Genomic DNA, 13511 nt, shown 5'->3' on the forward strand with positions numbered 1-13511 from the left:
AAATGCCCTTTCATGTCTCCTGTATTTTACATCTCGAGAGAGAGAGAGACGGGAGAGGTAAAATTGTTTCATTTAATTGTTGCTTGACCCCAGAATAAGAGACGCAGACAGAGGCAGCTCTTTCATTTTCCATCCCCCCGGCACTGGAGCCTAATCGGCTGCTGCTTTCTCAAGATTAGGGCAGCTTTTCTCTGCACTTTATCGGGCTTCTGCAAAATCCTGTTAATGCTGTCATTGCCTTCACTTTTTTTAATATGCAAATTGTCAGGTCATGATGGAAGTGCATGTTGGACAGACATAGAGCTTCTGCCTTCCTGATGCCAAGAGCCTTCATTTGGGTATAAACATCTCAGGGTGCATCCTTGCTCCACAGCTCTGGAACTCATTCCCCGCCCTCTGGAGAAATGTTAACTCTTCTGTAGGTTTTAAATCTGCTGTAAACTCGACATATCTGTTCCATCAGGCTTTTAATTAGTGGCTGCCTTTTCGCCTTTCCCCCCATTTTTATCAATTTCTTTATTTCTTTTTAAGGTTATTTTGATTTTATTTATCTAAAAAAAAATCTTTATTTGTGTTTTTTTTTTCTTACCCTATAAAGTGACTCGAGCACTGTTTGGTATACATGTGGTCCTAAATAAATCCTTGTAAAATCCTTTTAAGAGTTTTTTTCACTGGAATTTGTTTAACTTTGTTTTAACTTGGCTCTGTGACAGGGTGCTCTCTTCCAGTCTCCAATCCCTATCCGTATGGGAAAATTATTCCCAGTGGAGAGCTCCATAGTAATGGATTTAAATCCTCTCTAGACCTCTGTTGAAAAGCATGAATTATGTGATAATCACTCTAGAAATTGCTCTTTGCACAACAGGAATGTTTCTGTGCGTCAGACCCATTCCATAATAGGAAACAAACGCTGTAACCGAGACTAAGAAATCCTATTGGCAAGAAAAAGGTCTCAGAAGAACTGTGAGAAACGTTTTTATCAGCTCGGTCCTTAGCAAGTTATGAATGGTTCTTCTTTTGGAATGGTTTTATTTAAATAGTGATTTCTTGCAGTAAAAGCAATGGGAATGTGCTGGCCAGTATATACAGTAGTGTAGTTCAGGTGGGTAGCTGCGTCAGCATGCGTAGGCTGCAAAGGAACAAGTTATAGGTTTATTCCATGCTGAAAAAAAGAAGAAAGAGAACACAACGTTTCGGCCGTGGAGCCTTCTTCAGGTGTGAGAGAGACAGGGCAGTAGGCAAAGGTAAAGTAGCGGGAGAACAAAGGTTGGGAGGGAGGAGGAGTGAGAGGCAGAGCCCTCTCTCCAAGCCCATTGTTTCTCATTTCTCCTCTGACGGCCACGACCACTCTAATCTCTCCGTCTGTGTTCTCAAAGACGGTTTTCCAAACTCATACATCAGAAAGACCACCGAAACTAAAATTATTCTGCAGCTAGGATCACACATTCTCCCTTCCCTTAACGACAGACTACTGTTCTTTTAAATTTTCTCCATTCATTGGAAGTTTCATTTCACACCTCTCTGCACCCATTCTGACTTCACACCTCTTGATTGGCCTCTCTTTCTGTCCCCTGCTCCCTCCTCTCACTCCTCCTCCCTCCCAACCTTTGTTCTCCCGCTACTTTACCTTTGCCTACTGCCCTGTCTCTCTCACACCTGAAGAAGGCTCCACGGCCGAAACGTTGTGTTCTCTTTCTTCTTTTTTTTCAGCATGGAATAAACCTATAACTTGTTCCTATACAGTAGTGTGCCACTGCTGCAGGATTGCTGCATTGTTCCACTGGGTATTTACTAGTAGAAACCACTAGATGGGGCTCATCGTTTGTTTTTCATCACTACCGTACTAAAGTTTTTCCTTTTAAGGTTAATTGCTATTCTAATATAAGATGAACTTAAAATAAAAAAGGCATTTTCCTCTATTTATTCATCTAAATAGAAATAATCTAAATTTGTATACATTCAAATAGATTGATAGACACGTCACTTAGTCTTATTGTTGTAACAGAAGGGGATGTCTAAGTTCTGAATATTTTCAACCAGCTCGTTAAGATGGAATGAAATTAGAACGTTTCTGCAGGCTTTGTTCCCAAATGTGGGCCATGCAGTGAAAAGCAAAAAGGCCCGAGAAAGGCTGTTGTCATAACCATCATTATCATCCATCATCATCATCAATGTATTAATAACAGCAGTATTGAATGTTCATGTTAATACAAGTTAATTAAGAAATGTAATGAGCACAAGCTCCTTCCTTCTGGAAAACCAGAGTGTTGGTTGGTATGTATTGTAACAGCCTGGGCTCCTGTGGACTAATTGCCTTGCCTTGTGAGCTCCAACTTGGACCCGTGTTCTCATTAATTGCCTGTTCCTGCTGTTCTGCTCTGTCGGGAGCTATGCATGCTTTTAACCTGTAAGACTGTGTGGGGCGTGTGTATAATGCACTGCTTGCAAGCACTTCAGCCTTCAGTACGTTTGAAATGCAGTTCTTAGACTTTAAACCAGATTTCAGTACTATGAGCACATCACTCCCATTTTGGCCTCTCTGTATTGGCTCCCTGTCACGTTTTGGATTGATTTTAGAATCCCTCTTCTGATATGCAGTACTGAGTAAGCTGGCTCCTTGCCATCTGAAAGAGTTACTGAGGTATTGTAATGAGCTTTGCTCTTTGGATTCTTGTTTTCTGAGTGTCCCCATTCTTCTGCAGTTATGTACCTACTGTAAACTGTGGAAAGTTCTACCTGAGGGTTCCAGCCACTGTCTGTTTGCAACTCATTTAAAAGCAAAAAAAAATGGATTTTTAATTTCAGTGCCCATCTTTCAGTGTATCTTTGTACAATGTTTCATTTTTGTTACATGTTCCTTGTTCTTTAATTATCAAGGGGTTTGAGATGTCCTGGCATGAAAGGCATTATATGCTAATTATTATTGTTGTTGTTATTGTGGGGATGTTCTTCACCCTGGACATGCATGGAGAATTGTAGAGTGGGAAGGTACCTGACCTCACTGCTTAGAGAGTCTGGATGGATGTTTGTGGTTATGCTGTACAGTATGTCTGCAGCTGAAAAGCCAGCATAGAACCCTTCTCTAGAAATACTGCATCCCTGCATCATTTCTCAGAGCCCTTGTGAACACTTCCAGATGATACAATCTGTACGATCAGAAATTGAATTTACCTGTGCAGATGCATGTGGGTCTACATAAAAATCCTCGACAGACTCTGTGTACAATATGTGTAGGCGCACGGACTCTGCAGCCCTGAGGCATATATTAGAACATACAACACAGCACACAACACACAATACAGTATTGTTCACAGAGTGTGTTCCCCTCTGGGGTGATAGTACTTTGCATATGGGATGGAACGTTTGCATATCTCTCCTGAGCCAGCCATAGCACCCCATCTGTACCATACTGTGCGTTGTGATCACTGAAGATGACCTTCTCTTTCTCTTTTTTGTCTTCCAGGTAAGTGATGCAGGAACCTGTCCTGGGAAAAGGGGTAAGAGGTGTGGAGGTTTTTCCATGATCCTGCACTGCCTTGTGACCAATTTTTGAAGTTTTGTCTTTTTTTTAACTGATATCTTCTAACATTTTTCTGAAGTTTGCCTGAAAAAATAGGCACAAGCACAAGTTCATGCCTGATGAAGGAAGTGGCGTGGCAGAATCAACAAAGTCAGCTGCTGGCAGCTGCAATTGAACCGTTGTTTCCGTTTGCATCCGTTTAATTTGGGGCGATGGCGCATTTTTCTAGGATGCATTTTAATGGGAGTTCACTTACTGGAAGAGGAGAAAATTCCTATTGTTTGGGAATACGGGGGGTTTGCATTAGGTAGTGAATGCTACATAGAAGGGCTAAAGTATCAATAATATTACTTGATTTTACTTTTTGTGTCTTCTAAATTGTGACTTGAACCTCAAGTAGTACCTTTTCCTAAAAAGATGAACACAATATTTGGGTGTAATGTCATGTAGTTATTGGCTTATCGTCACTTTGGCAAAGCTCTGAGAAAGAAATTGACTTTTAGTGTAAACCTGAGTGGTTCAGTTTGCTACTCGATGATGTAACAGCAAATCCAGAAGTAGCCCTGGAAATAAGACTTGAGATAAGACATGACCTGGAATTTACAGTTTTCAATTTACATTTCCTGGTTCTTTAGTAGGATTTCACAATGCTTTACCACATCTTACGGTTTTGACTGCGGTAGCAGGGAGGCTGAGAAACACGGCATCTGTGGCACTTTCTTATGATGCTGCCAGTATCTGAACCTGCACCAGGATTACAAACATTCAAACCTCATGGTAAATCAGGATATTTTTATAGAGCAGCCTAGTGATGCACAGTGCCAGAGTGGCCGAGTACAGTACATTGGAATTAAAGTGCTTTAGTGTTCTTATTTTAGAAGTATATTCTTAAAGTACTTTTACTCTATGCTGGACATACAATATACTGTGCAGATTTAGTTCAGTGAATGCTGAGTTGGGAAGAGGCAGGCTTATTCTCATCGGCCCCAGACGTGTTTGTTTTTTCGAGAATCAGAATGAACTAGACAGGTTGAGGAAGTGTCTGGGAGAAAGTTAGCCCAGTCCAGCCCAGTCACTTCTCTCTAGCACACATATCTCAGTTCTGAGATCTACAAGCAACATGGAAGAAGGGGCACTGAGGGGACACTTTGTGAGCAGTTATGTTAGGGGAGTTCTTTTTGAGTTTACAGCAATAAATGTGCATGGTATTTTTGCAGTTCATTATGGTTTTGCTTAAGCCATTCTTATGCCTTTCATTTTCTTTGTGTTCCTGTGGTTTATGTTGCTTAATATACAGTATGTCTCTATGCCTCACTGTGCTTTTACCATGATTGCCCTGTGCTTTACTGCACTTCACTCTGTGTTGTAAATGATGTATGGAGTGATGGAGGGGTTAATTTGTGCATCTGCTTGGGAAAATCCATTCTACATCCCCTGCATGCCAGTGGCTAATTTCATTGAGCGTTTGAGGTTCAGGGGCTTCAAAATGGGCGACGCGCAGTCTGATAGGTCCGAGCTCTACATTCCATTCTGTGTGAAAGTGCGGAAAACTAATTGTGCTTAGTTTTGTCAGTTGACTTTCAAGGGCATTTGCAATGTAATGCAGAATTAAATCAAAAAGTCACATATTCCATAATGTTTCAGTTGGGCTTGCTGGAGACTTGGCTGTAAACGCCTGCAAATTTTCTGACAGGGTGTTTTTACCTGGGTTGCCTGTAGTCCTTCATAATTGAGTTTTCTGAAAATTAGATGAGTAGGTTCACTGTGTCTTGGGTGGATTAACTGGGGCATGAGTGGGGATAGTGAGAGGAAGCTAGTCATGAGTGGAATTACTATGTGCTGTGTGGGTCTTGGATTGAATTACTGGGTCCTCAGTAGGTTTAGTGGGTCCTGAATGGAATTACTGGGTCCTGAATGGGTTTTCTGGGACCTGAATGGGTTTGCTGGATCTTGGATGGAATTACTGGGTCCTGAATGGAATTACTGGGTCCTGAGTTGGTTTACTGGGTCCTGAATGGGTTTGCTGGATCTTGGATGGAATTACTGGGTCCTGAATGGAATTACTGGGTCCTGAGTTGGTTTACTGGGTCCTGAATGGGTTTGCTGGATCTTGGATGGAATTACTGGGTCCTGAATGGAATTACTGGGTCCTGAGTTGGTTTACTGGGTCCTGAATGGGTTTGCTGGATCTTGGATGGAATTACTGGGTCCTGAATGGAATTACTGGGTTCTGAGTGGGTTTACTGGGTACTCAGTGGGTTTACCTAGTCCTGGGTGGTAACTGGGCTACGGGTGGAGTTGCTGACTGGTCTTTCAGTGTGTTTTCAGGACTTACCATGTGCAAAGACAAAATCTAATCGCACATGGTAACCGAAGTGTTTGTGACTGGGGGAAGCGGCTGTAAAACTGCCCACTTCTGGTGAAGGATGTGAAGGGGAAGTCGGGAGGATATGATAATGAGAGTGATCTACGCCACAACAGCAAGCGCAAAGAAGCGGACCCTTTGTGTCTTGTAACCTGCATGTCTCACTGGCATGGTAACAGCCTGTGTTATGCAGCATGGAAGAAAGCCATGTGGACCAAAGCCATATATAGTCTCAAACAGATTTCTGTTTATTCTCTAACCTTATAGATCAGTCTGGAGTGGATTTTTAAGTGCTATTGTTCAATGTGCCAGACCACCGCTCTCAGAATTCATAGCAAATCAAAAGGCCCCTTAGTTACTAATTCGTGGCCATTTCCATATTTTTCATAATTGAGGCAGGTATAGTGAAACATGTGGATTCCTCATCTGCAATTATTTTCTGTACAAATTGAATGCCAACTGATACTTAAGTTCAGAAGAGTTCACTCCATTGCAAACTTTGCAAATCGTTAGCTAAAAAAAAGTTATGGTGTTCTAGTGGAGATGGGAACACAGGGCTGCCTGTTGTGGATTCCTTTTCAATTGAACCTTTAATGAAGCAGAGAAATTCAGCCCTGCAGAATCAATTTGCAAGGAAATTTTATTTTTAAAAATAACTTTCTGTAAAGTTAAAAAATACACAGATATCAAAAGATGGTGCCTTGGCATGAAATAATTTTGTGCTGGACACTTGTATTTCCTGCAGAGCCTGATGCAGACCATCATGAAGAAAGCAAAGGTTGATACTATGAAATGAAGGCTTGTTAGGGAAACTGGTAATTCCACTATTTTGACTGGGCTTCATTTTAAAATATAACTATGTTAATGTTCAAGAGATATGGTAAATTTATGTGACCTTCTCCATGCTGGTGGAGCACAAACACCATTGTTATGTTTCTTGATTGTATGGATCCTGTCTTTATGAAATGTAGTATTTGAGCAAGATCAAATTTGCCACAATCAACATCAAACTGCCCAATGTCTTTGGGATATAGTATGTCACAGGGAACTGTAAGTGAGCAATTGTAACCAGAATTAGTCTTTTTGTTTCACTTAATCCAAATCCCAGTGCCCTGTGAGTTGAAAGCCTATTAAAGATCTAAAAGTATCTATAAAAGTGTGCCAGAAAAAGAGCTGACCTGAGGAATGAAGATTTCTTGATTTGCTAAACGTTCGGCTGACACCTTCTCTGGCCCTCCAAATCTCATTATTGTTAAATGTCCCATAAAGAATGGGGGAGGGGGGAGTGCGTAGCTGTTAGGTATTACACCCTCACTGTGGTGTGATCCAGCTAAGGGCCACTGACCCTCATTAGGCTGCTGGCAGAGGCCAGCTCTCCGGAGAGCCACCTGCTCAACCAGAACTGAGCTAGAGCAGACAACTCTGCAACCCGGAGCAGCTCCCTTGCCGAGCATATCGACCCACACTGCATGGGGGTGCACAGACCCTGACATCCTCACACCCTGGATGCGCCCGTTGCCAAGGGATTCCTGCTTACTGTCAAGCCTTGTCTTCAGGCTCAGAGAGAAAAGAAGAGCAAAAGCAAATAAGGAAAGGAGGAGGAAGAAGGAAAGGAGAAAGCAAGGCAGGGGAGCGAGCAAGAAACAAGGAGAGCCAGGAGGGACGCAGGAACACGGGGCTTCTGTTCTTCTCTAAAAACAGGGGAAGGAAAGACGGGAGGAAACCGAGAGGCGGGGTAAACAGGAAGAAGGCGAGAGAGAAAATAAACAGAAAAGGAGAGGAGTCCCTTCTCCCCGTGGAGTGAGGGAGCTGGAGATGAGGAGGGGCCCCAGCGTGGGCAGCGTGCCAGCCAGTCGTGCCATGTGTTCCTCCCCGAGCCACAAGGCCCTGCGCTTTGCCACCCAGAGGGGCGTCTATCGCCCCAGTGGCCTGACCGGGGGGGCGTCTCCAAGGGCTGTGCACAGACCCATCGACATCGTCCAGAGGCACAGGTACTGTACCCACGCGCCCGGTCAGAGAGGGCTGGCCTGGGCCCATTGTCTTCTCTCCGCGTCCTGAAAATGCCTGTGGAAGATTCTAGGTGCATATGCAGCCAGCACAGGCAAGGAAGGCACAGGGATGTGAGGGAATATTTATGTGACTGTTCTTTTAGTTGGAAATGTAAAATTTAAGAGAAATATCTTTTAAAAGCCTGAGTGCTGCTTCATCAGCGCTGTCGCGGTGAACAGTGAAAAAGATGTGGCGAACCCCGTCAAGTTTTCATTTCAGTATGTGCAGCTGAGCTCATCATCCACTCCTCGGTGGCCTGTGGTGGAGCTGTCAGGCCTGTGTAACTGTCCCTCTGCGTGTGCTGGTGCTGGGGGAGGCTGAGGTGTAAAGGAGATCCTACTGATCTCCCAGCTTCTAAACTCAACAGGATTCCCTAGGACAAGAATCCAGGAGGCTTGGGTGGTCTAAGATAACTATAATTTAGATATTTAATCTAACACTGAGTTACAGGTGTGAAGCCGATTGTAAGGTTAGTCAGAGTGATTGGATTGTTACACATGAGAACTGGGGGGAGTGTTGTGAAGTCTCACAGCATAAGACAAACTTTTAGACTGGACAGTCAGACGAGCTTAAAGGATAAAACAAATATTATAGGAAGACCAGAATGAGCTGCTCAGCTTTTCTTCCTCAAGGTTTCTTTGCTGTTGTTAGTTAGCTATTTGGATACCTGCCACTGGCTGGTAATTGCTCTATCCTGCCCCTGTTTTAAGATGCTCAGGTCACCCATGTGCTTTGCGATGCTTCCCAGGTACAGATCATTGTAGTGCAGCACAGTGAAGACTGTGAGACACGAGCCCTGTGCTTTGTAAAGAGTATTGATAAGCTGTGTGCAATATGTTGGGTAGAGCCAGCTCTCTGCGTAAGAGCGGTTTCAAGTTTAACAACACTTACACGATACATTAGCATTGGCACTTCTTTCCATGGTTCCTCTTGTGCCTTGTGCACTCTACCTCATAATATAAAGCACTACACTGTCCTTTACTGCTAATTCTGATGGAGCTGATTGAATCATACACACCACAAAGTGGGTCTGCTGCAGTACTAAATAAGAACCACTAGATGGAAGCATTTTTCTTCACTTCTGTACCCAAGCTGGTGACGCTTCACGTGTTCTCTTATAGTAGGTCACAGAAACAAGCACAGCTATCCCTGGCGTTTCAAGTCCGTGTCATTTAGGTAGACAGGCTGTCGTTGTTTATTAAGACATCATTGTTTGCACATTTCTTTTTCTCACTGAGTTGTCATTGATCGGAAGCTTGCAGCAGCCTTTGAGTCCCTGATGGCTTTTTTGGTGGATGACATTTGAAGGGTTAATACATTCCTTTCATTGTCAAATCAGGCACCTCAACTTTCCAACAACTCTGCTTTATAAACCTTGACGTCTCTGTCCCCCAGGCCTTTCTTTAACATCTTTAATCTAGAGCTGCCCAACTCAACATGACATGCAGGATTAAGTGATTTCTATATTTAATGTGTATTTATATTTAATCAGGCTGTAATTATTAATTTATTTGGCAGACGTCTGTATGTTATATTTGTACAAACTTTTACGGCATTGTATGTTCATGACGCACTCATGGTGTGATCACACACCCACCTAGAATTTGAACCCATTAAGTTTTAGTTAAGCGGGCCAGAGCCCAGCTACTGCTCCCGTATAGGCTGAATTTATTCCACCCCATTTCAGCAAAGTACTGCAACTGCAGATATGGAAATTGTCACACTACGTGTGAAGCAAGGTTATTCAGAAGTGAACCATTAAGTGCATAACATGCTACACCTTTTTAGCATTCTTAGCAAGATCCATGCTGTAGTGAAACTGATTCAGCATAAAATAATTACACCTACACATGCCTTGATTTGTGTGAATCCATTGGCTCATTCACCCAGGTCTATACTACCAATAGTGCTCTTCTCTGCAGTGCTTTAGTTGTTTATACAAAAATTGATATAACAGACAGGCTCAACCCTGCCGTTACAAAGCAATGAAACAGCAAATCAAAGCAAGACGTTTACTCTCTGTACGTTGGACTGTATGATTGACTGAATCTTGGTGATCGAGGGTTGGGTTTTTAAGGTGTATTAATTTACGGTTTTGGCCATATTTGGCTAATGCGGTGGCCTCCCTGGTGTTGTTTTTCAGTATGTTTTTCGTTCTTGCTTCCTCCTGTGTCCCGTCGCAGTGTGCCATTGCTGGGCCTGTGACCACCAAGACATTGACAAAAAGAAAAAGAGATGTGAGCTATTTATAGAGCTGGCCCACCACGTCATGATTCCTGGGAAGAGAAAGACAGGGGAAAAGGGGAGATAAAAAATCTTTATCTCTGGAGGTTTGTCATATCTTTAACTCTCGACCCATTGTGGGCCTAATAGGATAGACTACAGACACCAGCCCTGCAACACCAGGACTGCCCACCCTTGGTCTAAAAAAATAAAGGAAAAACTGACCCAGATATTTTATCTGTACAGTCTGCACCCTGGAAATAAAGGAACCTGATGCGTATGAGTACAGTATATAAGCAAGCATATGAGTATATGAATATATACAATTAATCAGCCTAATTATTTCCTTAAATATGTATAGGATTTATAAAGGATTGGTTCAGAGGATTACTCAAAATATTCATCCAATGTACAGTTCTCTGGGACACACTTCAGACCCAACTTAGACTTTTTACAGTTAATTAAATAATTAGACCAGCTATGTAACCGAGAACCTGAGTGGAACAGAACCAGAAGACTCGAGCGGCCTTGGGCCTGGGACCCCTTATGGAGGTGAACAGAGCTGGGCTATAGCAGAATCCAGGGCCGCAACACATCGCGGCTGTATTACACTAATAAAGCCACAAAGCTTTGCCTTGAATAATCCTACGCCACGCCTTCATTTAACACTTTCCCATGGGCTTAATTATATAAGCAGGCTTTTTTGTCTTTCCTAAAGAGGACGGCTATAAAAAGCTGCTGGCAGTGCAGTTCAGGGCGTGCAGGACGGAGTGCAGACCCGCCAGTGCTGATGTCCCGGGACGACCTATTCGGTAACATGTGCTCCCCTCAAAAACATGGCCACCCAAGTGGCGGACAGCTCCATTCACTCTGGACCTCTGTCTGCAGAAGGGCTCAGCCCTCTGTATGAAACAACTGAACACATACTGAGCGGTTAAGTCAAGCTTCCATCATTGGGATCATGAGATCAGCTGCTTAGTCTTCTTTAGTCCTGGGAAAAAGGTCTGTGCAGATTAGAGTGAAATATTTATTAGCAGAAGGAGGATAGACTGGTCTCAGTGTAAGCAACAGCAAAATAAGTAATGAAAAGATATTCATGGATGCTGTTCTTTTTATTCTAGTTCTACCTGTACTGCACAACAATATTATATTCAAATATTTTCTGCCTGGCAATTTAGCAAAAGTTTAAGGGTCAGTGAACACACTATGTCATCCGAGTTTGAAGGGTATGGAATCGTACACCCTGTGTGGATCTACAGTAGCTGAAGAGAAAGAAGTTGTCTCTGGTCTGCTGTTCAGCTTGCAGCCGGGGTGAATAGTAAATTGAGCAATGCCATTGTTGTGAATGAGAGAAACAGTGCTGAAACCAGAATGGTTAACTATTCAAAGGGTGCTTTTAACACAACATTGATCCTGTAGTATTTGTGGTGTACAGTAGCTTGGATAATGCTGGAACTGCAATCAAAAGTGTGTTTTGAGTGTCATTTCATTTTGCGCGGATGGAGGCATTTTATTTTCCAAAACCTTAAAACAAAGACTATTGCCTTTGTTTTCTGTGGTATGGCACATTACACCTTAAAAAGTGTAGTAAAGTTTAGGAAGATATGTTAAAAAATCTGAAATCCCGACAAAGTGAATGTGTGATATGAGCTTGGTAATGGTGTGAATAAACTATGAGTCATTCTACTTTGGGGAAAAAAAGGAATTTAATTTGGTCTCCTCTTTACATGAAGATGCTTTATATTTGGCTTCATTGAACAGTGTTGCTAATGTTCTTCTCAGAAAGCTCAAAATTAGACCACTGCCGTTCAGGTCACTAGAGGAATTCAAGAGAGAGCAAAAACAGCTCCCAGAAACCACATCCCCTTGAAACAGCACAGCAGAGCTTTTAAAAAGTTGACGGCAGCTCTGTAGCTTGAGGAGGCCAGCAGGATGTGTGTGAGAGGGACACTGACGTCAATGGAGCCGTGATGTCAGACAGGCAGGCCTGGCCCAGCCTCACATAACACTGCTGGCTGCTTCAGGCTCTTATGTAACTGAAGGGGGACGGTGTTTGAGAGTGATGGGGTGGGGTGGGGAGTGCAGGGGGGATGCCCTGAAAGCTCTAGGCTCCGTGTTTTGGGGAACAGGCTCAGCAGTAGAACACCAGCACTTTCTTTCACTCTGGACGTCTTGGAGGGAGAAAAAAGACAGCATGTTTTGCAGAACTGTAGAGCGCACTTGAGAACAGCCTTAGAGAGAGGGGCAGTAGTAGCAGTTTAGCATAGAACATTGTCAGATTTCTTTTGCTAAAGGAGTTCCTTTTTTCCCACCAAACTCTTAAGCTGGTTTTTGGTGCCTGTGTAACTTTGCTCAATGGCCACCCTCCCTTCCCCTGGATCCCAGCTGTCCTCACACATATCCACACTCCTGGGTGCCCCTCTCAGCGTTCATCACACTGCTCTTCCCTCTCAGACATGCACGCTGTGCATTTGGCTGTGGTGAGGTTGTAGTGACAGCTGCCGCCACCAGCCCCTCCCTTGTGTGAAAGAGGAGCAGAGTAGTGTCGTCACTGTGTATTACTCGAGGGGGGGGGACTCAGTCTAAGCACACCCAGCGCTTCTCATTGCAGGGCTGGGAGTAAAACCTGGAGCCTGCACACCCTCATTCACAAATCTGTGGACAGTGAGGAGTAACTGGGACAGGGACTAAACAAGTTGGGATTCAAAGGGCACACAAAGGAATTGAGCCCAGGAGCATTTGAGGTCAAAAACAGGAAGCACTTCTAGACACAGAGGATTGTAGGAAGTGTGCCACCAGCTCCCCACCTGGGCTGTTGAAGCTGTCACCGGATCCTTAAAGAAGAATTTTGTTGGAATTCTTGCATCATTATTAGTTTACTTGAGTGATACTTTAATCCAAAGCGATGTACATTTGCACCCATACTGTATATACAGCTGGGTGTTTTACTGGAGCAATTCAAGGAAAGTACCTTGCAAAAGGGTGCAAAAGCAGTGTCTCATGTGGGATTGGATCCCACAACCTTCCAGAGCCCTGACTGCTGTGCCACACTGCTGCCCTCAACAGACATGATGGGCTAAATGGCCATTTACAAGCGCTCACATCCTAGAACTCATTAATTTAACAATTTAAGATGAATTATGTTTCTGAATTATGTATAGAATTCTTTTAGATATGGTATTATTCTAAAAATAAATTTACACCTGTAGAGTTATAAAAACATTATGTTACGGATTACAAAAGCAATGCCTGGAAAGTGATAGTGTCCTGTTTTTTGTTCCAACCTGACTAGTCAATTAAACACTTACCCTTATTAGTTTCTTTGTTAGACATATGTAGGACTTTTCAAGGACT

General features: G+C 43.2%; 1 protein-coding gene across 8 annotated transcripts in view; it reads left to right on the plus strand.

Annotated features, from left to right (window-relative positions):
• pde4a (phosphodiesterase 4A, cAMP-specific) overlaps window positions 1–13511 on the plus strand; it is a 292647-nt gene that overhangs the window by 200330 nt on the left and 78806 nt on the right. Inside the window, exon 1 of one of the 8 annotated variants that reach the window (XM_088603484.1) lies at window positions 6825–7876. The exons of the other annotated variants lie outside the window; for them this stretch is intronic. Coding sequence (XP_088459610.1) covers window positions 7701–7876 — 176 coding nt within the window. The 5' untranslated portion in view covers window positions 6825–7700. Of the gene's footprint in view, window positions 1–6824; window positions 7877–13511 lie in introns of those variants that run through there. 8 annotated transcript variants of the gene reach the window in all.

The sequence above is a fragment of the Lepisosteus platostomus genome, chromosome 13 (genome assembly GCF_059453375.1).
Source record: "Lepisosteus platostomus isolate fLepPlt1 chromosome 13, fLepPlt1.hap1, whole genome shotgun sequence".
Lineage (NCBI taxonomy): Eukaryota > Metazoa > Chordata > Actinopteri > Semionotiformes > Lepisosteidae > Lepisosteus > Lepisosteus platostomus.